The 24,931-nt window shown below is 48.8% G+C and overlaps 1 protein-coding gene across 3 annotated transcripts in view; it reads right to left on the reverse strand.

The window, feature by feature from the left end:
- Positions 1-2,266: 2,266 nt before the first annotated feature.
- PM20D1 (peptidase M20 domain containing 1) overlaps positions 2,267-24,931 on the reverse strand; it is a 31,292-nt gene continuing 8,627 nt past the window's right edge. The window contains exons 2-13 of one of the 3 annotated variants that reach the window (XM_030302852.2): positions 23,665-23,751; positions 20,887-21,119; positions 20,391-20,477; positions 19,172-19,305; positions 18,873-18,992; positions 18,092-18,167; positions 17,659-17,720; positions 17,333-17,411; positions 15,219-15,290; positions 9,009-9,171; positions 6,758-6,857; positions 2,267-5,340 (exon numbers count right to left, since the gene is read on the reverse strand). In XM_030302852.2, coding sequence (XP_030158712.1) covers positions 5,217-5,340; positions 6,758-6,857; positions 9,009-9,171; positions 15,219-15,290; positions 17,333-17,411; positions 17,659-17,720; positions 18,092-18,167; positions 18,873-18,992; positions 19,172-19,305; positions 20,391-20,477; positions 20,887-21,119; positions 23,665-23,751 — 1,337 coding nt within the window. In that variant the 3' untranslated portion in view covers positions 2,267-5,216. Of the gene's footprint in view, positions 5,365-6,297; positions 6,677-6,757; positions 6,858-9,008; positions 9,172-15,218; positions 15,291-17,332; positions 17,412-17,658; positions 17,721-18,091; positions 18,168-18,872; positions 18,993-19,171; positions 19,306-20,390; positions 20,478-20,886; positions 21,120-23,664; positions 23,752-24,931 lie in introns of those variants that run through there. The other 2 variants (XM_030302850.1, XM_030302851.1) reach the window with 2 other exon arrangements.

The following is a 24,931-nucleotide window of genomic DNA, read 5'->3' on the forward strand; positions in this document are numbered from 1 at the left end:
TTTGCCCTTTCCAGAATGTCATGTAGTTAGAATCATAGAGTATGTAGACTTTTCAGATTGGCTTCTTTCACTGGGTGATACGCATTCAAGCTTCCTCCGGGTCTTTTTATGATATGATTTATGATTTTATGATATGCTGAATGATATTCCATCGTGTGGCTAGGCCACGGTTTGTCCGTTCGCCTGCTAAAGGACATCTTCTTTGCTTCCGAGTTTCGCCAATTACGAAACAGGTTTTTGTGTAGATAAACGTTTTCGGGTAAATACCAAGGAGTGCACTTGGTGGATCATACGGTAAGAGTTTTGTGAGAAACTGCCAGACTGTTTTCCAGAGTTGCTGTAGTTCTGTTTTCCCACCAACGATGGAAGAGAGTGGCTGTTGGCCCACATCCTCTTCAGCACCTGTGTTGTCAGTGTTCTGCGTTTTGATCGTCCTAATAGGTATGTACTGGTTTCTCGTTCTTTTAATGTTTAAAAAAAATTTTAATGCTATTTATATTTGAGAGAGAGAGAGAGAGAGAGAGAGAGAGAGAGAGAGAGAGAGAGACTGTGAGCAGGGGAGGGGCAGAAAGATGGAGACAGAATCTGAAGCAGGCTCCAGGCTCTGAGCTGTGAGCTGTCAGCACAGAGCCTAATACGGGGCTCGAACTCAAGAACAGTGAGATCATGAGCTGAGGGGAAGTCAGACGCTCAACCCACCAACCCCAACCCGACAGAGCTACCCAGGTGCCCTGGTATCTTCTTCTTTTAATTTGCATTTTCTTGATGACATATAGGGAGCATCTTTTCATATGCTTATTTTCCATCCACATATCTTCTTTGGCGAGGTGTCTGTTAAGGTCTTTGGCCCAATTTTTATTTAGGTTGTTTATTTTCTTACTGTTCAGGTTTATTTTCTTCTGAGTTCCAGGCTTGGATCTCTTGGCACGTCCAGCTTGTTACATCCCAAATGGAGCTTGTCATCTCCTGGATATCTGCTCCTTTTGCAGTCTTCCCCGGTTGGGTAAATGAAGCCGCCCTCCCATTTGCTCATGTCAGCCACCTGGGAGTCGTCTGGACCCCTTGCTCTACCTTGCCTCCCCCCTACCCATCAACCACCAAGGGCCATGCATGGACTCCACCTCCTAAATACCTCAAACATTTTTTGTTGATGTAAAATTTACATGCAAAAATTAAGCACACAATCCATTGGCATTTAGTACCCTCACATGCTGTGCAACCACCAACTTTATTTAGTTCCAGGGCACTTTCCTCACCCCTTCCTCCCCCCACCCCCGGAGGAAACCTTTTACCCATGAAGTTACTCCCCTCTCCCCCGCTCTACTAGTCTGCTTTCTGTCTCTGTGGATTTCCCTATTCTGGACATTTCATATAAATGGGTCCATGCAATATGTGACCCTTTTGTGTCTGACCTCTTTCGTTCAGTGTAACGTTTTCAAGGTTTATCCATGTTATAGCATGTATCAGTATTTCATCCCTTTTTATGGTTGAATAATCGTTCATGGCATGGATATAACAGATTTTGTTTATCCACTCATCTGTTCATGGACATTTGGGTGGTTTCTATCTTTTGACTATTATGAAGAGTGAAGCTACGAGTACTCAAACTTTTGAGTACTTGTTTTCAGTTCTTTCGGGTATATAAATAGGAGTGGAATTGCTGGGTCCTATGGTAACTCTATGTTTGACTTTTTGAGGACACAACGAAATAATGAAAGCTGCGAAAAACCCCAGAAACCCAGTGTTTCTGTCACTCGGGTTTCAGCACTCAGTGCTGGCACAGGGCAACTTGTCACCCTACACACATGGTCCTGAGACGAACACAGTTCAGTTCAGGCCCCAGAGCGACACTTCTCTACAGAGCTTGCCCTATGTCTTCAGAAAAAAAAAAAACAAAAAACAAAAACAGAACACCCTGAAGATGTGTAGGTTTTGTCACCGTGAACTTCAGAGACAGACATGGCTTTGGCGTGCAGGGAGGAACTGAGTTGTCAAAGTGCTTAGCTAAGAGAAAGGAAAATCGACTCGTCAAATCCTTCCTCTCAGCACGACTGCGATGGATCCCTGGACAACATGCCATTTCTCAGCAGGGCTGACTGTCCATTTTCTCGCTCCTCTTGGAGTTCTAGTTTCTGGTTCTGGGGGTCGTCACGAATTAGTGTAGTATTTACAGCATTGCACATGGTGGCTGAGGAATATTTTGGGGCATTAAACGCTTTCTATTATTCTTACATCTTTATATTTGTAGGTCTAGACGTCACATATATGAAGCATGATGCTTATCCTTTTTATTGGCAGCTGCATGGACACTGAACCCTGAAATTGCAGGTAGTTTCATTTTTATAAAATCATGTAGGTTTAAATTTTCAAAAAAAAACCCAAACAGACTAATGAAGTGTTCAGTTCTCCAGTAGGAACTTTGTCTTTTTCTACTATCTCCTCCAGAAGGAGAGAATATTGGATCCAGAATGGCCACATTTTTTAGCAACCTGGGGCAACATCAAGGGACTCCCATCCCATCCTCTTTGCTTGGGAAGATTTTGCCTTCTTTCCAACCTGAGGTATGAGTAAGAAGCTTGAGTGAAGTCTTGGATGGGGATGTAGGGTATTCGTGTGATTATCGCCGAGGTTCCTTCCAGGAGGATTTCGGGAGTGGTAGATGGATGTGGGGAGGGGTGGGGGAAAGTTTCAGATTCATTGCTCCTTCCTGCCCAGAGTCTTAGAGCTCACGCTGTCCTGGTCTGGCCAGCATTTTCATTCTTTCCAGAAGCCTTTGGGGGCCATAGGGCTGGAAGGTTTGCGTTCTCAGAACCAGGATTTGGAGCAGTTCCCTCTCAACGGTCTTCCTTCCCACTCCAGACGCTGGAAAAGACTATCCTTTCTGACACTAGAAGAGAGTGGTGCGATCCAATGGGGACCAGGTCCCCTGCTCATTCTCCTTCCAATTATCCCATGGGTTATTAGAGACCTAGCTGTCCCTAAACTCAAAGAAGGGAGAGGAGCCCAACTCAGAAGCTGGGGTGGGGGTGGTAAGGAGTGTTGGCAGACAGAGGGAAGAGGTGTGAATAGAGTGAGGTCGGCCAGGGGAACACAGAGAGCTTGAGCTACGAATCAAAGCCGATGGTAAAACAGCCTTTGTCCTTGAGATCTCCCTGGATCGGAATGAATGAGCCACACACCACAGGTTCTTGGGACGGGCAATGTGGTGCGATTGAAAAGGCACTGGACTTGGGGATTTTAGACTAGCATTTGAATTCCACGGCTGCCCCTTAAGATCTTGGGCAGATGACTTCTCTGAGTCTCAGTTTCCCCTTCAGTACTACTAGCACAGGCTTTGGACTCAGAGAGACTCTGCTCCCAACACCTGCATGACCTTGGGCAAAGTGCTTAACCTCTGAGTCTCAGTTGCCTCATCTGTAAAACAGGGGCAATAGCCCCTTGGAGCTGTTGTCGGGATTGAGTCAGATAACGGATGGGAAGTAGATTCCATCATTAATTTAGGATCATGGAAAAATGGTGCATCTGGGGCCAGGTGACACGGGTTTGAATCTGCCCCTAGCTGGCTGTGTAACCAGTCTGAGAACCAATCCCTGCTCTGTAAGAAGGGGCAGTAATATTTTCTTCATGGGGCTCTGACGAAATCAGGTGGACGAGAGCACTTTGTACAGCTCTGTACGAATGTGAAGGATTGTTTCTGTTCTCCAGCTCACCCTCCAACAAAGGCTGAATAAGTACTGAATTGGCAACAAAAAGGGAGGGTGAGGGAAGGAATGTGAATCTTAGGGGGAGTAGCAAAAAAGCTCAAATAATCCTCACACTGTGTTTCTAACACTTTCCATTAAGCCTAAACTTCAAGGGAGAGCTCACAGCCATGGGAGGGAGGTGAGGAACCGGGGGCCGGGGAGTGTGAGGAGGGAAAAAGAGCCCACGGCTGTCAAACCCCAGGAAGGCGGGAAAGGTCTTTGTCTGGTGAGGAAAAATGGAGTCTCTCAAGTCCCTGCTCCCTCTGCGTCTCGCTCTCTGACCCCAACTCCCTAGTGACCCACAAAACTCAGCTCCCGGCTTGGAGCCAAGAAATGCTGCCTTCCAATGCCCCCTACCTGGCAGCTACTAAGCAGATTCAAATATGCTCAGGGTCGGACTCCGCAGAGAGAAGACAGGAGCCCTGCTGTTCCCTAAGGGAGTGCAGCTTGCTCCTTCTCTGCCCGCCGCCTGGGGCAGAGACCCTCAAGTCAGGCTCCTCCTGGCTCCCCCAAACCCCATGCCCTTCACCTTCCCTTTGACAGGTCAGAACCGGGACCGGATGCCAGGGCCGGAGCCCTGCTGGTCCTGGGCTCCGCTGAGAGGCGGGATCACGAGTGCCCTTCTCTTGGGAGCTCAGCCCATAGGAAGTGCCAGGGATATGTTTCCACAGATTAGTGCCTCCTGGGGTGAGGCAGAAGCAGGTGGTGGGAACAGGGCAAGGGAGGGAGCAAAGCCCAGGGAGCCCTTGGGAGGAGCCCAAGGACAGAGGCTTTTTTCTCTAGGCTCCAGCCTCCAGAACCCGGAGGCTGGGGGTTCCTCCAAAGCCCCCCTGCCTCAGTGCCACCCCTCGGCGACCGCTTCATGCCGCATAGCTCACGTCATTTGACTAGTTGTTGTAGTGATTACAGTGGTATCACAGTTTGACTAAGTTCTGCTCCAGATGTAGGATAAATTGGAGGGCAGGAGAAGGGATGCAGGGGCAGGAGAGGAGAGATGAAAAGCCAGCTAAAAAATCCAAGGGAGGTGCGGGGAGAGAAAGGAAGTTACAGCAAAAAGAAATAGATAAGCCACGGAGAAGGCAGCCTGGCCAGCATGCCCTAAATTAAACATTTCTAGAAGGTAAAACCTGCTTGAGATTTTCCCAAATCTGCATTTGTTAAGTCTGGCCTTAATAAGGGGTGGTTAAATAACCAGCGCAAGACAAACAAGCCGGGTAACCTCTAAGGCGGGGACAAGAAGGCAGTAAGCACTGGTCAGCCTAGGGATGCAGATGTTCAGAGGCAGGGAGAAGCCAGATTTCTGCTGGCCCTTCCCTACTCCTTGGCCTGTTCTTTGGTGAATCCGGAGTGATCAAGGCAAGAGGGTGATGTATCATGATGTGGTTTTGGCCCAAAGTTTCGTCGACATTAGCTTTGCCCTTGAGTTAGCGTCGGCTGAGGTCGGGCACCCCTAATCCAGCTGGCTCCTTGACCTCACAGTTCGTGCAGGTGAGGAACTGGCTCCTGGTCTGTGTCAGCATTCTGGACAAACTCAAAGATGAATTTCACCTGGGTCTCGTAGGCGCGGACCGAGATTTTCTCATTGATGCCGTGGATGCTGTGGGAGAGATGTAGGGGAAGGCTGGAGAAAGCCAACCGCTTTAGCACAGGCCTTAGTGCAGAGTACCCCCACCTCACGTGCCCTGAAGCCACTGGCCTTTGACCCTCCAGGGGTAGGAAGTGGGCACGGGGGAGAGGCTATTTGTAAGACGTGAGGTTTCAGGTGACACGTAGGTCATCTTTCCTGGATCCATGACCGTGGCAAAGAATGGTGGGGGGAAGAAAATACTAAAATCCTGGGGAGTTCAGAATCATTTCCTGCCCTGGAATCGATTTGATAATTTGTCCCCTGAGGGGAAATTATCTTTTTAATTCTCTTTCTCTCAGGCTAGAGTCCCCTGGCCCCCACATTGCTAGGGGCACAAAAGGAGACAGAGGGAGACTGCCCAGGGCACCTCTACCGCACCTAGGAAATTTCCATCTGATCCTGTGCCCGCAACCAGCCTCCACACCACCCAACACACAACCACACCACACATGTAACCTCAGAGATAAAAGGAAATAAAGAGCAGCGGACTGCGGCTCCAGTTAAAAAACAAACAAAAACCATGAAAGCTGTTCTTGAGCTCGTATTCAAAAACAGTATTTTCATTCTACTGGCAACTGACTTAGAGTGGGGAAATCAGGTCTGGATATGGTAAGGAACAGAAAGGTAGATGGAAGTCAACCCCCCACGCCCAAGGGCTAAGATTTTGCTGAAGAACCCACAGAGTAGTAATTCACATACAATAGTTGAAATTGATGATCATGTCTTAGATCCCTATAGTGTTTTCTTCTTCTTTTTTTTAATGTTTTATTTACTTACTTTGAGAGAAAGGGGGAGAGGGGAGGGGCAGAGAGAGGAAGAAAGAGAATCCCAAGCAGTCCCTGGATTGTCCGCGCACAGCCCGATGCGGGTCTCGATCTCGCGAACCTGAGATCGTGACCTGGGCTGAAACCACGAGTCAGAGGCTTAACCGATGGAGCCACTCAGGCTCCCCTATAGAGTGTTTTCTTCTGAGAATTCAAAGCATGTGTCCACCTTTGACCACAAGCGGGTCTGTTTCACTGAATGGTAACTGAGAAGTCTGGAGTCTCCCCTTCTGGGGAGAAAATGACGTCCAGAGGGTAAGCATGCTCCCAAAGGGAAGAGGTGGAGGGATTAAGACCCAAGGGTCCTACTTCCACCAGAGACTTTCCAATCACCTGATTATCTCCATCCCAGAAAACCAGTGGCCAATTTCCACGCACTCTGGGGAGTGGCAAGGCTCTGGCCATGAGGAAGTTTGGCCAGTTGGGTTCTAGAAGTCTTCATTTTAGCTTGTGCAAACCCCAGCTTTCTCCTGTTCTGTGGGCTGGCAGGAGAAAGGGGTGGGGACAGGTCAGATGTACCTCCTCTTTGCCCCTTGCTCTCCAGACCTATTCCACTCACTCACCTCCGGAAGCTCTGAGGATTCAGGTAGAGGGGGTTGAACCGGTAGATGCCGGTGGTGAGGTTTGCATAGTGTCTGCTGTCTGTGTTGCCGATACAAACACCTGGACAGAGAAAATGAAGGACGGTGAGGCTTGATGTGGATAATCAAGCCAAGATACTGGTGGGAGGTGGACTGGCTGGAAAATTAGGGCCCCTGGGCCAATAAGAACTTCACCTGGGCCCTCCTGGGAGCCTGTCACTCTGAATTTTTAACCTTCGGGTTACCCGTTCTCAACACCTTCTAAAACACCGTTAGGCCAGAAGCATGGGGTCTCCTCCCAAGGGCGTTAGTGAGCCATCCCCGAGTGATCCAGAGCCAAGTGTCCTCGCTCCACGATGACCAGGGAAGCCAGTACCTTTATTTTATACCCTTCCCCGGGCTATTTCGGAAATCTAGATATCAGCTCTTTACTGCCTCAGCTCTCTTTACACCACCCTAGGTCAGAAATAAACACGCCCCCCCCCACGCCCCCGGGGAGTTTTACTATTATAAAATGCAGTCCCCTTAAAGTAGAACATAATTTCCTGTTATTTTCTGTTTTCCAAGAGTCAAACCTGAGGTTAGGAAAGTCCCAGGATGTTTATTCTCCAGTGTCTTGCTCTCCTGAAGGTAGGAGCAGCTCACCCCCTCTCCAGTGAGGGCTGGGCCTTGTCCCCGGGGGGAGCATTCTCTGAGAAAAGACCCCCTGAAGCACCCAGTGAAGAGTGGTGGGATGATCTGAGATGTTAGTCTGTGTTTTGTTTCATTTTCCACTTCCGGTTTCAAATGGGTAACTAGGCCCTTCAAACTCCTTGCTTTAGGGATTTCTATCAGTTGATGCCTGCTTATCTTTTTTCCCCGTAAAAGCCTAACCCTGTTAGGATTATGGCGGTTGCCCCAGAGGGGAGAGGGTAGCGTAGGGAGCTTTGAGAGCCAAGAGAGAAGAATCGGGGACTGTGAGGGCCAGGGTCCCTGGATGGTGGAGACCCAGCCCTGCTCTGTGGCAGGAGTTCGAGTAGGGGGCAGACCTCGGAGGGGATGGTTGCCTGGTATGTTCAGGGAGATGGGGTCTTATGTCTAGAGTCAAAGATCCCACTCTCCGGAATTCAGAGGGAATCTCTAACCTGAAGTGACTTTCTAGCTAGGTAATGGATGTCTCAGAGGGAGCCCCAAGGACCTATGACCACCCGCCAAGGGACTCCCATGTCAGGTTGCTACGTAAGACCTCGGGGCCTGATTCAAAATGAGGGTGGTGGTGGGGAGCCTGGAGGTCTCAGTAATACCTGAGGTTGGATTTCCTGAGGAGTGGGGCTTATAGCTAGATTTTGGTTGATTAAAAAACAAGGCTGCCCTTTTCACAGCTGATCTTGTGGATGCAGAGTTTCACTGGATGCTCTTTATGGGCCCATGCCTAGCACAGAGGCAGGTCCTAAGTATGTGCTTAGAAAGTGAGGGAATCTGTGATAAACCTAGATTTAAAAGACAAAACTGGACACAGGTCTTAGCATTATGGGCCATCCTCACATCGTGGACCAGAGATCCTCAAACTGTGGTCAGCCATCATCTGGTCTCAGAATCTCCTGAGGGAGGTTAAAAAGGCAGACTCCAGTGTCCTCTCCAGATTTGGTTAGGCTGAATCTTTGGGAGCCCTAACCCTTCACTGTAATAAGTGGCCTAGGTAACCCTCTTCCACTGTTAAATTGGAGAGCCACCATCTACCCAGTATAGGTACGAAGGTATGCTGGAAGACCAGGGAAAGGGCATAGAGGCACTGCTGTCTGGGCTGGGAGAGGTGAAGGGGGTTAATGCAAATGGTAGAGGTGGGGAGGCATTTCTGGGCTGCAGATTCTGAGCTCTGTTGCTGAGCTATTATCCTTGCATAGATCAGAACCAGCCTGGGGGAAACTTGGCCTCTTCTGTGGCTCCTCAAGGAGTAAGGTGGGGGTGGGGGTGGGGGTGGGGTCTGGGCTGACCCTCTCCTCCATGCCAGAGTGGCTGGCCTAGGTGAAGCCAGGACCCAGGCATGACTGATCTAATTTATTGTTTCTGCTCTTTTCCTGTTTGCTTTCTGACTTCCACTCCAAGAGGAAAATACAGTTCCAGTCCCATCACGAGGGGAAGCAGCCAGATGTTTCCAGGCTGAACAGCTGGGGTGGAGGTGGGGCAGTAGACATTAGATAGGAAACAGTTCCAGCCCCTGCCTCCCTGTAGTCACAGATGATGAAGTCATTACCTGGGGCAACAATGTTGACTTCCGGGAAGACAGACCGTATGGTCTGGCGGAGCAGCTGGTAGCCCAAGGCCTGATGGTCAGAGGGGCTGACAGGTAGGGGGTCAAAGGCACAATGGAACTGGACCCTGTTGTCAGCCACAATGTTCTTGACGAGTTCTAGGACCTTGAGGGAGCAAACAAATGGGAGTTTGAGTTCTTACTATCTGCTGTGCAAGTACCATATGAATCGAAATAGTCCTGCTTTGTCTCCAGCAAGGCAGGACTTTGGAGCTTACAGAGGAGCTCATTTTAGCACCGGGACCTCAATTTTAGCTGATTGGCAGTAGGAGATAGAAGAATTGGGTCTTCTTGGAAAGAAATCTACAGCACGGTAGATTTAGGTTAAATGTTCAGGAGGCTTGCCTTACAGCCATGAGGCAGGCAGAGAATTGGAAATCAGGAAATTGTGTGTCCTTCCTCTTGGGCCGTGAGTCATGGGCCGGGTGGAATGTAGAAGAGACAGCAGAAAGGGGAACTCAACCATCTTGAGGCAAGGGTGATAGATGTGATGACCTCATTCAACCTGGGAGCCACAGACAGTTGAGGAAAAGGTCACACACTTTTCTTTCTCCTCTTTGGGCATCCCTGCTTCCTGTTTGTAACTAACTGCACTGGAGCCAGGAAGATGAGCTCAACACAGACAAAAAGTCAGGAGTTGGGGGACTGGTATTCAAGCTCTCTCTTTGCTTCCTTTCCTCAGGAAGGAACCTGAGGAAGCTCCTAGAGAATTCAGTCTGAAACAACTAGAGCTGAATCCAGCACAGGTCCTGGTCTCAGGCAGGACGTAGACCAGACCCTGAGGCTCAGGTCACACGGAGCCTTGTGGGAATGGACCAGGAGGCTGGTTTAGGGTGGTCCCCAAGCCCACCCCACCACACAGGGAAAGCCCCAGCACTAGCCTCAACTCATTCGATCAGCAATTGCTTGAGAACTGCTTCTGTCCTAGAAAGGGGGGTGTCCCATAGCTGAGGATCACCTGCACGGGGGACATTATCTCAAGGGTACTCCTTTTTAGGTCAGTGTCCCCTAGAAGTATGCTAGGAGCTGAGTCTGGAAAGGAAATGAAGGTTCCTATTTCTGGCTTAGAAACCACCATTGAGCCAACCCCAATTCCCCGCTGTTGGATTAGTTGGAAGGAGGATGGACAACTCATTTATCTGAGCTTATTTTCGCTCTACACTTCTGTCTGAAATTCTCTAATATAAGAATTCTAATGCATAGTTTTGATATATCCTCAACCAACTGGGAGGCTCCCAGTCATCCCCTGTAAGGTGGGTTGGGACTGTGCCTGCTGCCCCCTGTCCCAAATTACTTGAAGATTCCTGCCCCCAGAAATGGAAGAGGGCACACATGGGAGCCCCCCTCAGTGAGAGGCCACAAGAGACCAAGTTTCCTACTAAGTGCTAGGCCAGGTCCTGACATAAGAGGAGGGGCTATGTCTACCTCATTTCTGTGTTTCTGTGTTTCTGGGCAGGAGCATAAAAGCATGTGATGAATGCTGGATACCAGAAATTTAAAAGATATGAGCCAAAAAAAAAAAAATAGTTGGAGTTGTCTCATGAAGTAACTTGTTCAGGGTTATACAGTGAGTATCACTGGGCTGGGTATATGAATCTGGTCTCTGACTTCACAAGGGTGATGATTTACTGTCTCCAAAGCACATAGAGGTCGAGGTGATCGGAAGGAGGGCCAGAAAGAGGATGGTGTTCTTTCTTTCTTTAAAGTTTGTTTATTTTTTAAAGTAATCTCTATACCCAATGTGGGGCTCTAACCTACGACCCTGAGATCAATGGTTGCACGGTCTTCTGACTGAGCCAGCCAGGCGGCCCAGGAGGATGGATTCCTTAGTGGTATGGATTTTAAGAATCCAGAATTTGAGGAGAGGATATGAAACTGATGGAGAAGAAGCAGGGACAGTCTGAGCCTGGAGAGGGGCATGCACAAAAATTGAGCAGTGACACCAAACTTCGTGCCATGGACAGCCACTTATAGTCGTGTGACCTGGGGCTAACTGCTTAACCTCTGTGCCATCTGCACGCTCACCTGTTAACGTCAGGATAAGAGGAACACCTACCTGGTAAGGTGGTTTTGACCACCACTGGAATTAACCTACGTGATGTGCTTGGGCCCGTTCCTGGCACACAGTAAGCACTCAATATATGCTAGCTGCTATTTGTTTAGAATAGAGGGGCCAGCCTGGGCAATAATCAGGGGCACAAGGATGGGACTAAGAGGAGGGACCCGCCGGTGGTAAGAGGGACCTCGAAGGTTACTTTAAGGCACATTGGTCTCTCATTTCTCTGAGCTCCTACAGCCCTTACCGCACATTCCCACGCCATCACGTGTTCCCTCTGTTTTATGTGTAGATATGTTTTCCCCTCAAGGGAATGATAAGTTTGTTGAAGGCAAGGACAAGGGATATCAACACCTTGGTAAGGTCTCTAGAGTTAGAGTTAGCAAGTCCAGCCTCCATCTTGCTGTAAGGCGAGGCCTCTCATAGACACTCACGAGATTACCATCCAGCCTGTGCTTGAATTCTTCCATGGCAGAAAGTGCACCATCACGAGTTACAATCCATTCTGCCTTTGAGCAACTTGGTTATGAATGTCTTCTTTTTTTTCGTGTTTATTTATTTTTGAGAGACAGAGGGAGAGAGAGAGAGAGCTGGAGTGAGGGAGGGGCAGAGAGAGAGGTGGATGGGGGACCTGAAGAGGGTTCTGCACTGACAGCAGAGAGCCAGATGGGGAGCTTGGACTCACCAGCTGTGAGATCATGACCTGAGCCAAAGTTGGTTGCCTAATGACTGAGTCACCCAGGCGCCCCTCTTTTTTGTGTGTGTGTATTTACTTTGAGAGAGAGAGAGCATGTGTATATGTGAGCGCATAGTAGGGGAGGGGAAGAGAGAGAGAGAGGGAGAGAATCCCCAGCAGGCTATGGAGCCCCATGCAGACCTGACACAGGGCTCAATTCCAGGAACTGTGAGATCATGACTTGAACCGAAATCAAGAATTGGATGCTTTACCCACTGAGCCACCCAGGCGCCCCTGAATGTCTTCTGTGCCCCTGCTGCCTGGTTGCCATTCCCAGGTTTTTGCTCTATCTCAGGTCTCAGGGTAAATGTCGCCTTGGAGGACTGACTCTGTTCCACCCCCACTTCACAATCGCTTTGGGACCCATCATCACATGATTTTCTTTATGGTACTTAACCTCTTAAAGTATTTGATTACTTGCTTATTGCTGTCCCTTCCCCACTAGAGCGTAGTGCCACCAGAATGGGAATCTGGGCCGTCTTGCTCACCATTTCCCCAGGTGTTTAGACCATAGCAGCCACTCAATAAACACTTGGTGAAGAAATGAAGAAAGCAAAGAATCTTGTCTACCACACTCTAGATCGGTAGACATCCAACCTCTGAGAAACTCATTATCATCCAAGGTACCATATTCCCAAACTCTCCTTTAAGTGGGGGCTTCCTGAAACATCTCCCAGTAGCCTTATTTTTCTCCTTGAGACCCATTCAGCACAAACCTTCTACAGGGTAGCCTGGCACATTTCGCAAGACTGTTCTTCATAGACAGGTGCCAGGGACCTATTTACAGCCACAACATGGGAGAACCCAGTTAGAGGTGGAGGAAGAAGGTTCTGGGAACTGTTTATGCTCCTGCCAGATCCAGTCCTAGGCCCTGTACCCTTGGCCCTCGGACCAGCACGATATCTGAGGACAGAACCCGATGCATGGAACCAGGGCATGAGGGAGAGAAAGGACCAGAACAAAAGGGTGCTGTGTGTTTTCAGGATGATGGGAGACTTTCCATTCATTCCTCACTGGGGCAGGTGGGCAGGCTGGGTCCAGGGATTTCATGAGATAGATTGGGAAGGGCACTATGGTGCGGGAATAGAGAGGAGGGACGAGTGCCAGAATCTGGGGAGACGCAAACCCCAGCTGGTGGAAAACAGCCCTTGGAAAGGGCATGGAGTTGGAACGAGGCTGGAAAAAAACTGGTTGAAAGAAGTTCAATAGGGGGAATTCAGTGATTTCCTGGCCCCGTGATCCTCCAGGGAGAGGACAAAGGTTGGCACTTGATGAAAAGCAGCAGAGCCCAGGGCTCACACCGGTCCCAGCTTCCCCCGAATGCTGGGTGACTCTGGGCAGGCCATCAGTCCATTGCCCCCACCCCCCTGCACTGAGGGGGTGTGCCTCCCACCCTGCGTGAGGACAAACAAAACCCTCAGGGTGAAGAACTTAGGGAGAAAGGACCATGAAGTCTAAGGGGGGCTGCGCCTCGAGGATCCACATCAGAGACTCAGGGAACACCACCTGCCCCTGCCCCTGCTGAATTCTGGAACATATCATTCATTTGAGAGTTGTTGGGTTGCCTCTTAAGGTCATTTTTTGAAGGATTAGATTTACCTTTTGAACTCTTTTTTTTTTTTTTTTTTTTTTTTTTTTTTTTTTTTTTTTTTTAGCTTAACCTGCCTTTTAAATAAGCTAGCCTCTCCTGAAGATGACAAACATTCCGAATAATGTCTACTCACCCTTTATCTTTCAGCTCAAATGCCACTTCCCCGGGGAAGGCTTGCCCACCCCCATGCCAGGTCTGGTTCTCCGTTTGGTTCTCCACTAGCACCTGGGCCCTCTGCGTCAGGGCACAGCTCGCAATTACACACTGATTTTAATAGTTTTTAATTTGGTGTTTGTAGCAGGCCATTGCGAGGCTCTGTCCTCAATCCTCTTTACTTCTAATTTTGCACATCCTTCCTGTGGGATTTTATTGACTCCAGAGGTTTCAATTATGTTAATAACACTCCAGCCTGTATCTCTTGTTCATTCGCTCTCCAAACCCGAGGTATTTATAATTGCCTATTTATAATTTATAAGCTTCTCAAACTTCTCGACCATTACGTTTCTCTGTGAACTTGCTCTGCTTCCTACACTCTTGATCTTGGTTAAAGGCATCAGCACCTGGCCAGCCACCCAGGTCACAAACCTTGGAGCCATCCTGCCTTTCTGTCTCCCCGTGCCTGGGACGCACGGCATTCTGCTGACCCCATCTCCCACGTCCCTGGCAGGTGCCCTTCTCCGCCCCATCACCCGGGCCCAGTCCACTGCCTGAGAGGCTGTAACAGCTTCCCAAACACCTCTTCCTATTCTGACACTTCCTCTGCATTGCCACCAGCACCAGCTTCCTAAAAGCACAGCTGGGGACATCACGGCCCTGTTGGAAGACCTCTAACGGTTCCCTCTGTCCGCCAATCAGAGCCCCAAATCCTCAGCAAGGTACGCAAGGCCCTGACCCCCACGCTACAACTCCGTTTTCACCACCTGCCACTTTTGCCCGGTCGGTCCTCCTCTTTAGCCTTATGTTATTTTAGCCTGACTCTGAACGCCTGGCTTCTACAAGGTGCTGTTTGTCCTTTCCATTGCAGCTCAAGTTTCTCCGTCTGAAAAGCCTCTCTTGACCCTCAGAGGTAGTGACAGTTCCCTTCCTTGCACTGGTCCTTCGGCTGTTCACCCCTAATTGTTTTAATCGTCATCCGGTGTGGCGGTTCTGAAACTAGCCTGCTAGATGTGCAATCCTGGGCAAGCCACTCACCTGCTGTTGTTTGTTTGTCTTGTTTTGTTTTTGAGAGAGACAGAGGGTGCAAGTGAGTGAGGGGCAGAGAGAGAGAGAGAGAGAGAGAGAGAAAGAGAGGAAGAAAGAGAAATGGGGCTCATGCTCACCCCAAGTGGGGCTGGAGCTCACCCGACGTGGAGTCAAACTCACAAACCGTGAGATCACGACCTGAGCCGAAGTCAGATGCTTCACTCACTAAGCCGCCTAGGTGCCCACTTACCTGTCTTTTTGATCTGTGCCTCAGTTTCCCTGTTAAAGAAGGATGATACAATTCCTACCTCATAGTGGGCAGTGGGCATTCAATGAGCATGTGTACCCTTAGGACAGTGCCACACGCAGTTGTCACCATTTATCAGTATTCATCTCCCGCCCCCAGGCTCCCTGTACTAGAGGTCTCCTATTCCTAGCCAGCTACCCAGAAGCCTTCGAAAATTGTCGATGTTATTGAACAAGTCAACAAAAGCAGGTGGGCCGGCCCTGGGATTGCAGCTAAACCCAAATCCAGAGGACCACACCTCCCTGACACTGAGCCAGTTGTTGGAAACACAGGTTACGTACCTCCTGGACTGTCTGTGCAGGGTCAACCCGGAAGTTGATTATGGCCTGGGCCACCGGGGGGATGACATTCACCTGGAGAGGGAACCACAAACCCTGGGCTGAGCCACCCGTGCTCCCCGCCCAGGAAGGGCCAACCATCCCCAGTAGAGAAAAAGGAAGCTGACTTGATTGAAAGGTCCAGGGCTTACGGTTTGGCCAGCCCCTTGTCTTTTCTGGGCCCTTGACAAGTGGTAATGTTCAGAGCTAGAGATGTGTTTCTGTGTTAGGTCAAATCTCCATGCTTCTTGGGCCTGGAGGTGGGGGGGTCTTGGGCCTGGAGAGCTGCTCAGAGCAAGACTGTTTTCTCTGTGACCACCCGGACATGTCTCTTTTGGCCCCGTGCAGCGCCACTGGCAGTCTTGTGCCTACGCTGTCTTTCCCAGGGCGCCCAGGACATTCCCGCAGCGGTTACAGCTTACTTAGGACAGGGCACCCAGAGACTCTGCAGGCCAGTCATGGTGTGTTTGCTCCCCGAAGGGGACGATGAGGGTGGTTTCCCATGTCTAATTGCAAAATTTGACTCCGTTCTCTGCCTGACCAGGAAGAACACAGGCCTAATTGGAGAAGAGAGTTAGGCTCCGAGTGGATTTTTTCCTCAGGGGCCATGAGAGAACAGATGCCTCGACTCTGAATCTTTCTTTGCACTGGTTTGGTGCAAAACAGCACCAGACTAGGGACAGAAGAACTGGGCTGTTATAAAGCACCTGTGTGATTTTGAATAATTATAACCTGTTGGTGCCTCTGTTTCCCAAACGGCGATTGGAAAAATAGTACTAGGAGAGCTGTGAAAAGGATCAAATAGAGTAACAAATATGAAAGGATTCTGGACAGATAAAGTGGAATTCAAATGCAAGGACACAGTACTGTTATTCTGGTGAACACTTTAAGGCAGCTGAAGACAGCTCGGGTCTGGCCGACGCACTGGACGCTTCAGTCAGTCATGCCAGGAATTCACTGGGGTGCCAGGCTCAGCCTGGGCCCAGATTACCAGAGCTCCGCAAGGCCACACTGTGTGCAAGGTGAATGGCACTCCTTAACGTTGTGCTGGTGATACTGGTAGTAACTGGAAGGGTGTCACTTCTCTCAAGTTCTCAGAAAGGCCTAGGCCCAGGCTAACCAGTGTGGCTGTGACTTCCTTCGTCCCTCCTTCCTTCTGTCTCTCCCTCCCTCCCTTTCCTTCTTTCACAGGCTTCATACCCAGCACAGAGCCCAATGTGGACCTTGAACTCACGACCCTGAGATCAAGACCTGAGCTGAGATCAAGAGTTGGACACTCGACTGACTGAGCCACCCAGGCACTCCATGGCTTCTTCCTTTAAACAGAGATGCCCCTTAGTGGCTAATCTAAATGGAAGTAGACCAGTTTGCCAAAAAGTAGTTCTTGGAAAAAAACAATCACTCAAAACCTATTACTGTGAGAGTAAACTTTATAGAATTTATGTTTGCTAAGGTTACCCATTATTTAGTGTATTTTGGGAAATGACAATGTATACATATTATGTGTTGTATATATCACGAATGTTATCATAGATTTTACAAATGGCAGGTGAGTTTCTCTCTTTCAACACAGGGTAACACTAGGGGAAAAGACATTAGTCATTCATTAAATTTGTTAGGTGGATAAATCTTCCAAAGTATGATGAAGAACAATCAAAAGAGCCTTGATGGTATACATGTTAGAATATTTAGTCTACGTGACCAACATGCTAGGTAAATGTATATCACGTTGAATGAGTATAGTTCACAAAAATTAACTCCCAAACAACCCTCCTTCATACTAGTGTAATGGTTGCTTTTGAAGGGGTACGGACCCAAGGAACCTGAGAGGGGCCACGGACACCCCCCGAAATACACATATATAAAACCTGGCAATTTCAGAGGGTTTATGGACCGCAGCTAGAACACCTGCTCTTGTGGCTTACCCAACTGATATCATTGTACAATTCAGCACTGGGCCTTCCTATTATTCAAACTGTAATCCGAGAAGGAAGAAGGAGACAGGAGATAAAGCCAAAGGGTAGAGGGCTGGGTGGGCAGTGAAGAAAAGGTATAGGGGAGGATCCAGGAGATGTTACCTTGACTCCTGCATTGAACATGGTGAGTGCCGTGGTGGTCCTGACCAGTGCATTGGTTATGTAATTCCTCTCTATTAACCTAAAGCAAAAGGACAAAGATCAGACAATAGGAAAACCATCTAATGTGAAGAAAGAACAGGTTGAAGAGCACCCAGTTTCCTGAATCTTGGAGATCTTTAAGACTAAGAGGGACATCCTGTATATGAACTAGATGTAGCATCTGGTGGCTAAGGGATGATTAGTCAAGCCCAGTTAAGCCAAGGAGTGGGGACTGGGTAGGTCTGGTGGGAGGGGAGGATGAGCGAGAAGGAAAGAGAAAACTTTACCTGCTTACAAGGGGCCCAAACAGCCACAGGTTGCTCAAGATTATATTGGTAGGGAAGGGAAACTGCAAGGGAAAGAACCAGGTCAGCGGGATCTCAGAGGCGTCAGCCTACCAGGGTCACTGTACCTGAGGCCTGGGTCTCTCCCTGCTTTATATCTGCCTTGAGGGCCCTCAGTGGTAGCCTCCAGGATGGGTGGGAACCAGTTCCCAAAGGGTGCCTGGTTGTGTCAGGTGTTAGGGTCTCAGAGAAGCACTAAAGCCCTGGGACCAAGCCAGATCTTTAAGCCTTGGCTCAGCCTCTGGCTGAAAACAGGTGAGCATGTGCAGAGCCCTGGTCAGCAGTGGGCCCTTCTCTTACTCTAGAAGCTACTCCTCTGCCACCCTTTCTTCCCCTTCCACAGCTGACCAGGAGCGTGTGAGACTCCTTCTCCCACCTCATGTGCCAGTTCCTGCAATGTCGTTTTCAGTAGTCCGCTTCCAAACATGTTCGGCATTGGTGTCTGCTCCAGCCTAGAAGAGAATGGGGTTCTCAAGACTTCCCCAACCCCAGTCAAAGGTGAGGGGTCTGAAGAGAAGGAGGGAGACAGGATTTTTCAACAGGCCTGGTGAGGATGTCTCTCATTCACCTTCCTATCACCTCCACCGACCCACCCATTTGGAGATCTCCAAGCACAGATGGAACCACCTCTAGTTCATCGGAAGAAGCTGCCCCTGTCTACCAAGTCCAGGGAGGCACCCCCACTGTCATGTCACCTACCACACTGTAGCACAATTATCAGTCTCTGCTGTGAACTGTGAGTTCCTTCTGGAAAGGGACTGTCCGTTTTTTCCACCATTGTATGCCCATCACTGGGCACAAAGCCTTACACACTGCTAGATCATCGGTGACATATTTCACTGACTTAATACAGATCTTCCCACTTTGCTAAGAAAACCCAGCCAGAGGTGAGACCCTGAAATGCTCACCTGCGGCCTGCAGCCCTCGTGTCCTGACCTAGCTTTTATTGGCCAGCTCTCGCTTGCGATATGGATAAACCCTCTTCTGATCTCTAGCCCCCGCCTGGGTACTGGTGGCTCTGTCCTCTCTGTGGCCCCCGTCGTGGCTTCTCAGCCCAGCTTCAGGCCAGGCAGCTTAGCCCCTTCAAACTCAAAGTGGGAGAGCGCCAAGTCTTCCAACCCGAGTCTGGCAAGGGGGCAGAGGCAGGTGTTGCTTACCGGCTGACGGCGGCTGCGAGGATACCAATGCTCGTCTCCTTTGGAGGAGCTGAAGAGTGGCCTGGAGTCGTGTTTACTTGCAGCATGAGATTAATTGCCCCCTTCTCTGTGACTGCAATGCTGTAGGAGAGGATCAGAGAGGGCCCTCCCGACTTCCTCCCCCCTTGGGGGGGCAGGGCAAGAGGGGTAAAAGAAAGAGTTGTCTTAGTATGGCCCACAGACACCAGGCTGGGGTCATCTGAAATGGGATGAGAACACCTTCCAAGGTGGGGGCGGGGGGGATGGGGTACTTTACTCACATGGCAAAGGGCTTCTTGAGGTTGGGAATGAAACCATCCAAGATGAAGTTACCCTCGTCCACAATGAAGGCCAGCTGGACACCCCTTGCCTGTAGCAGGGCTGCAATCTTCTGAGCCCCATTGTGGCCTGAGATCTGTAGACATCGAACCCACAACCACAGTGCTCCTCAGCCAGACCTCCAACAGCTAATGAAGACCCATTCAGCATTGCTAGGCACTCCAGAACCTCCCTTCCCAGTCTCCTTCTTGGGGTGGGGGAGAGGGAGGGCAAGGGCCTTACACAACCCTGCTTCACAGAATCTTGGAATGTCACAGCTGAAAGGGCCAAATTGCCCTCATTTCACAAATGAGGAGACTGGGACCCACAGAACGAGGTGACTGGCCCAAGGTCAAAGTAACTGACATCACTGGAAATAAAACATTGATTCCTTGCTCCCTGTTGGTTCTCTTTCTAGCACACCAGTGTTTCTCAGTGTCACTGATGGAACACCTGCCCGCCTCAGATATTACCAGGGAGTCTGTTAGAAATTCAGATCTGTGAGTATCACTAAATGAAAGGAGGCAACCTTAAAAGGCTACATACTGTATGAGTCCAACTATATGACATTCTGGAAAAGGCAAAACTATGGAGAAACTAAAAAGATCAGTGGTTTCCATGGGTTGGGGGAGGGAGAGAGGGATGGAGAGATGGAGCACAGAGGATTTTTAGGGCAGTGAAACTACTCTGTAAGAGACTATAAATGGTGGCTACGTGTCATTATACAATTGTCCAAACCAACAGAATGTACACCAAGAGTAAACCTTAGTGTAAACGAGGCCTTTGGGTCATTACGAGTTGTCAATGTAGGTTCATCAACTGTCACAAATACCACTCTGGTGGGAATGTTGATTATGGCGGGGGCTGTGCATGTGTGTGGGTAGGCGGTGTAAGGGAAATTTGTCAACCTTCTCATTTTTGCTGTGAACCTAAAACTGCTCTAAAAAATATAAAGTCTTGTAACAACAAATTCAAATCTATGTCACAGGGCCTGGGAATCTGCATCTTGGTCAGGGGATTTAGACAGTTTTGGCACACAGATACCTAGAGAAGGTGGCAAACCACCACACCATATTCTGGAGACCCTACAGCTGGGAAGCAAGCTGGACTAGAGTTAAACACCTTCCCCCCCCACTCCAAATAGGGGTCCTAGAGATAGTTTACGGGGTAAGGAGGCTCTACCTCCTCATCATGGCCCAGAGCAATGAAGAAAGATCTTCGGGGGATGTAGTTTCTGAGCAGCAGGAGCTCCAGAGCCTGCAGGATTGCCTGGGGGATAGAAGCACAATGGAAGAAGGAGTATCAGGGCATTGGCGACAGTCAGCTGCCTGCATCAGGACCAGTGCGATCAGACAGACTGTCTTTAAAGAGAACAAGCTCAAGTGGTCCTGGGGGATGCGATGTGAGGAAGCGTGGCTCTGCGTAAAACATTTACCACCTGGAGAAAAGGATAAATGGGTCGCTGTCAGAGCTACAAGGATCCCTGGAGATCACCTACTCTAGCCCTTATTTCCCAGTTGAGAAATCAAGACCGAGAGAAGTGATGGCTAGAACCCAAGTCTCCTGGAGCTAAGGTTTTTTTCTACCATAACCTCCTGCCTCCCGGGGGTCAGGCGAGAGCTTCACCATCCTGGGCGAATCCTTAGGGCCCCAAGGCGAAGGGAACAAAGTGCTTCACCATTACAGAGTTCTTGTTGTCCAGTGTGCCTCGGCCATGGATAAAGCCATCACGCTCCAACCCAGAGAAGGGGGGCACCTCCCATCCTTCGTCAGGGGCAGGCACCACATCACTGTGAGCCAGAAGCATGTAGGGCTGCAGGCTGGGATCTGAGCCTTGGACGGTGAACAGGTGACTGTACTCTCCTATGACTTCATGCTGGACAAAGCTGGTTTTGAAAACTGTAGGAAAGACTAGAGGGAAAGGGATGAAAAGCAGCGAGAGAGAAAGCCAGATATAACAATTGCCTTTGGTTTTTCTACCATTTGATACAAAATGCGCACCCCTGTCCCTTTAAAAAACATTCTTTTTTAGAATGTTTACTTATTTTTGAGAGACACAGTGACAGAGTGAGAGCAGGGGAGGAGCAGAGAGAGAGGGAGACACAGAATCCAAAGTAGGCTCCAGGCTCTGAGCTGTCAGCACAGAGCCCGACATGGGGCTTGAACCCATGAACTGTGAGATTGTGACCTGAGCCGAACTCGGACGTTTAACCAACTGAGCCACCCTCCCTTTTTAAAAAAAATAAGCGTCCTTTAGGAAGCCTTCTGGAACAAAGTCAGTCTGATTTCTGATTTGCCGAGACAATCTCTAAAATTCCTCTTCCTCATCTTTTAATGTGCCACTACTATGTAATAATGTGCACATCAAGATTCCATCATTATCACAGCTAAAAGATCAAGATCTGACTTGGTCTGATCTCTAACATGTTATGTCAAGTATATGCTACAGGGTTATACAGATGCTAGGGGTGTGTAATTTTATTTATTTATTTATTTATTTATTTATTTATTTATTTATTTATTTTTAATGTTTATTTATTTTTGAGAGAGAGACAGAGAGCAAGCAAGGAAAGGACAGAGAGAGAGGGAGACACAGAATCCGAAGCAGGTGCCAGGCTCTGAGCTGTCAGCACAGAGCCCGACGTGGGGCTTGAACTCACGAAGTATGAGGCCGTGACCTGATCCAAAGTCAGAGGCCGTGACCTGATCCAAAGTCAGACGGACGCCTAACCGACTAAGCCACCCAGGCGCCCCAGTTAAATTTTAAATATATAGTCTCTGATATCCAAATTACTTGGGACCAAACACGACCCTTATATCAAAAAAAAAAAAAGAAGAAAGACCTTTTTTAAAAAATAATATTCTTACTGTACATGGCAAATATGGAGAGATTGTTCTGCCTGGCGTAAAGCCATGCTTCTGCCTGAGGGTGTGGATGTTCTCAAGGTCAATTACTCAGGTCACAGGTAGTGGTAGAGAAGGGACTACTGGGTGCAGCCAAGTACCTAGGCCAGAAAGTTGCTGACTGACTCAAAGTTCAGAAATGGGGCAGTAAAGAATCCAAGAAAGGGCCTGGGTGGGTGGGGTGTGTACATAGGTGTATATGGAGGTAGGGGTGGGAGGCACATGGGGTATAGTTCTGGAAACTTGCACAGAAGAAGGAATTCCTGGTCCTACTTATTCTTATGCTGTGCCTTTTATTTCTTTTCCTAGCCCTACCGTTTGATTGCATCATATTTATTGACTGATGCATATTTAGGGCAAAGATAGGGAGAGTTCAAACTCCAACCCAACTAGCTACATGTCTTAGTTTTTCAAAGGCCAAATAAATTTTTTTCTTTTTTTTAATGTTTACTTATTTCTTTATTTATTTTTTAATGTTTATTTATTTTTGAGAGAGAGAGAGACAGAGTGTGAGTGGGAGAGGGATAGAGAGAGAGGGAGACACAGAATCCAAAGCAGGCTCCAGGTTCTGAGCTGTCAGCACAGAGCCAGACGTGGGGCTCAAACCCACAAACTGAGATCACGACCTGAGCCAAAATCGGACGCTTAACTGACTAAGCCACTCAGGCGCCCCTAATGTTTATTTATTTTTGAGAGAGAGAGAGAGAAGGGAGAAGTAGAGGGAGAGGGAGACATAGAATCTGAAGCAGGCTCTAGGCTTTGAGCTGTTAGTACAGAGACCGATGTGGGGCTTGAACTCATGAACCACAAGATCGTGACCTGAGCCAAAGTCAGATGCTTAACCGACTGAGCCATCCAGATGCTCCAATAAAGTTAAAACAATTTTTTTTAATGTTTATTCATTTTTGAGAGACACAGAGTGATAGAGTGTGAGTGGGAGAGGGGCAGAGAGAGGGGGAAACACAGAATCTGAAACAGGCTCCAGGCTCCGAGCTGTCAGCACAGAGCCCCACACGGGGCTCAAACTCATGAACCGTGAGATGATGACCTGAGCTGAAGTTGGACTCTCAACCGACTGAGCCACCCAGGTGCCCTAATAAGGTTTTTAAAAAAATATTTATTTATTTTGAGAAATAGAGAGAGCACTAGCAAGCGAGGGGAAGAGGCAAAAGGAGAGAAAGAAAGAATCCCAAGCAGGCCCCACGCTGCCAGCACAGAGCCCGACACGGGCTTGAACTCATGAACTGTGAAATCATGACCTGAGCCTAAATCAAGAGTCAGACATTTAACCGACTGAGCCACCCAGGGACCCCTTCAAAGGCCAAATAAATCTACGGTCTGTACTCTGCCACTGTTCTGACTCCTGGAGACCTTCTATTCCTCCCCATGGTGTATAAACTCAAAATAGGCCCACAGAATTTGGCTGTCCTCTGGTCAGTAACAAAAGAAGCTCTTTATCACCTTGTAAAAGAATCATGTCTCCAGGGCTACTGCCCCCTCCCCGCGCCCCCCCCCCCCCCCCCCCGCCCGGCTTCCACAGCTTGTGGCTGACCTGAACGAATGTATTCTCCAAACTCAGCCAGGGCTGTTGTGTTTAACTCCTTGGGGCCAAAAGACACTGTTGGAATGTGGATGGCACCTGTCAGGGTCAGGGAGTCAAGAGATGGAAGGTTACAGATGATAACAACCATTCGTTTTCCCATATCCCTCTGTGCATAGAAAGTTCTTTTGCATTCACAAACTTATTATGGAGGGCAGAACAATCCTATAAGGGGGGCACTGCTATTTTCCCTAATTCTGCAGTGAGAAAATAAGCTTACAGGCATTAGGTGAGCTGCTCAGGACTATCCTGAGACAAGCAGCAGAACTGGGATTTCAACCCAGGTGGTTTGTGTTTGGTTAGGCTAATACAATTCTTTTAAAATATCTTTTTAACGTTTATTTATTTTTTGAGACAGAGAGAGACAGAGCATGAACGGGGGAGGGTCAGAGAGAGGGAGGCACAGAATCCGAAACAGGCTCCAGGCTCCGAGCTGTTGGCACGGAGCCCGACGCAGGGCTCGAACTCACGGAGCGTGAGATCATGACCTGAGCCGAAGTCGGCCGCTTAACCGACTGAGCCACCCAGGCGCCCCAAATTCTTAAAAGAAAATAAAGTTCAAGATAGGGGTAGGGGAGATGGACTGGAGTAGATTTTGGACCCTAACCTTAAGTAGGAAGCTGCTATAAATTGCTTCTAAGTCTCACTCTGCCTCTGAAACCATCATCCCTTTGATGAACCAGAGGAGCCCGCTATCCTGGGTTCCTACATGAATGAGGAAGCTTGTTCCTCATGGACTGGCTCATCCGGAGTCTAACTGATCGCTCAGCCAAGGCCAGCTTTTTTGGGCACATGATGCCTGGGAAGTGGTAGATTTAGAAGTTCCCAAACAAACTCCTTAGTCCTGAATAGTCTCATCCATGTTACCCAAATATTTACCTAATTGTCATTAGGCTTATCCTTTTGAGCCATGAAGGCTTTACACTGTAGAGTTCCATTATTATACGTAAATACCAATGGGAGGGGAAACACAATAAATTATGAGAATGTTTTATTAGATATCCCAACACACGGTGGGAAGAGCAAAAGCACCTAGGCAGTGTATTTGTCAAGGGAAGGCCTATGGAAGACAAACTCATCTCTTGTGAGAAGTGAAATGATTCGTTTTCAGAAGTACCAAATAAAAGCTGTGCTGTCCAGTTAACAATAGGTCTACAACCTATTGGAAATTTGAATGACCCGCCCCCCCCCCGCCCCCCCAACAATGGAGTCCCAAACC

This window comes from Lynx canadensis, chromosome F1, assembly GCF_007474595.2.
Source record: "Lynx canadensis isolate LIC74 chromosome F1, mLynCan4.pri.v2, whole genome shotgun sequence".
Taxonomy (NCBI): domain Eukaryota; kingdom Metazoa; phylum Chordata; class Mammalia; order Carnivora; family Felidae; genus Lynx; species Lynx canadensis.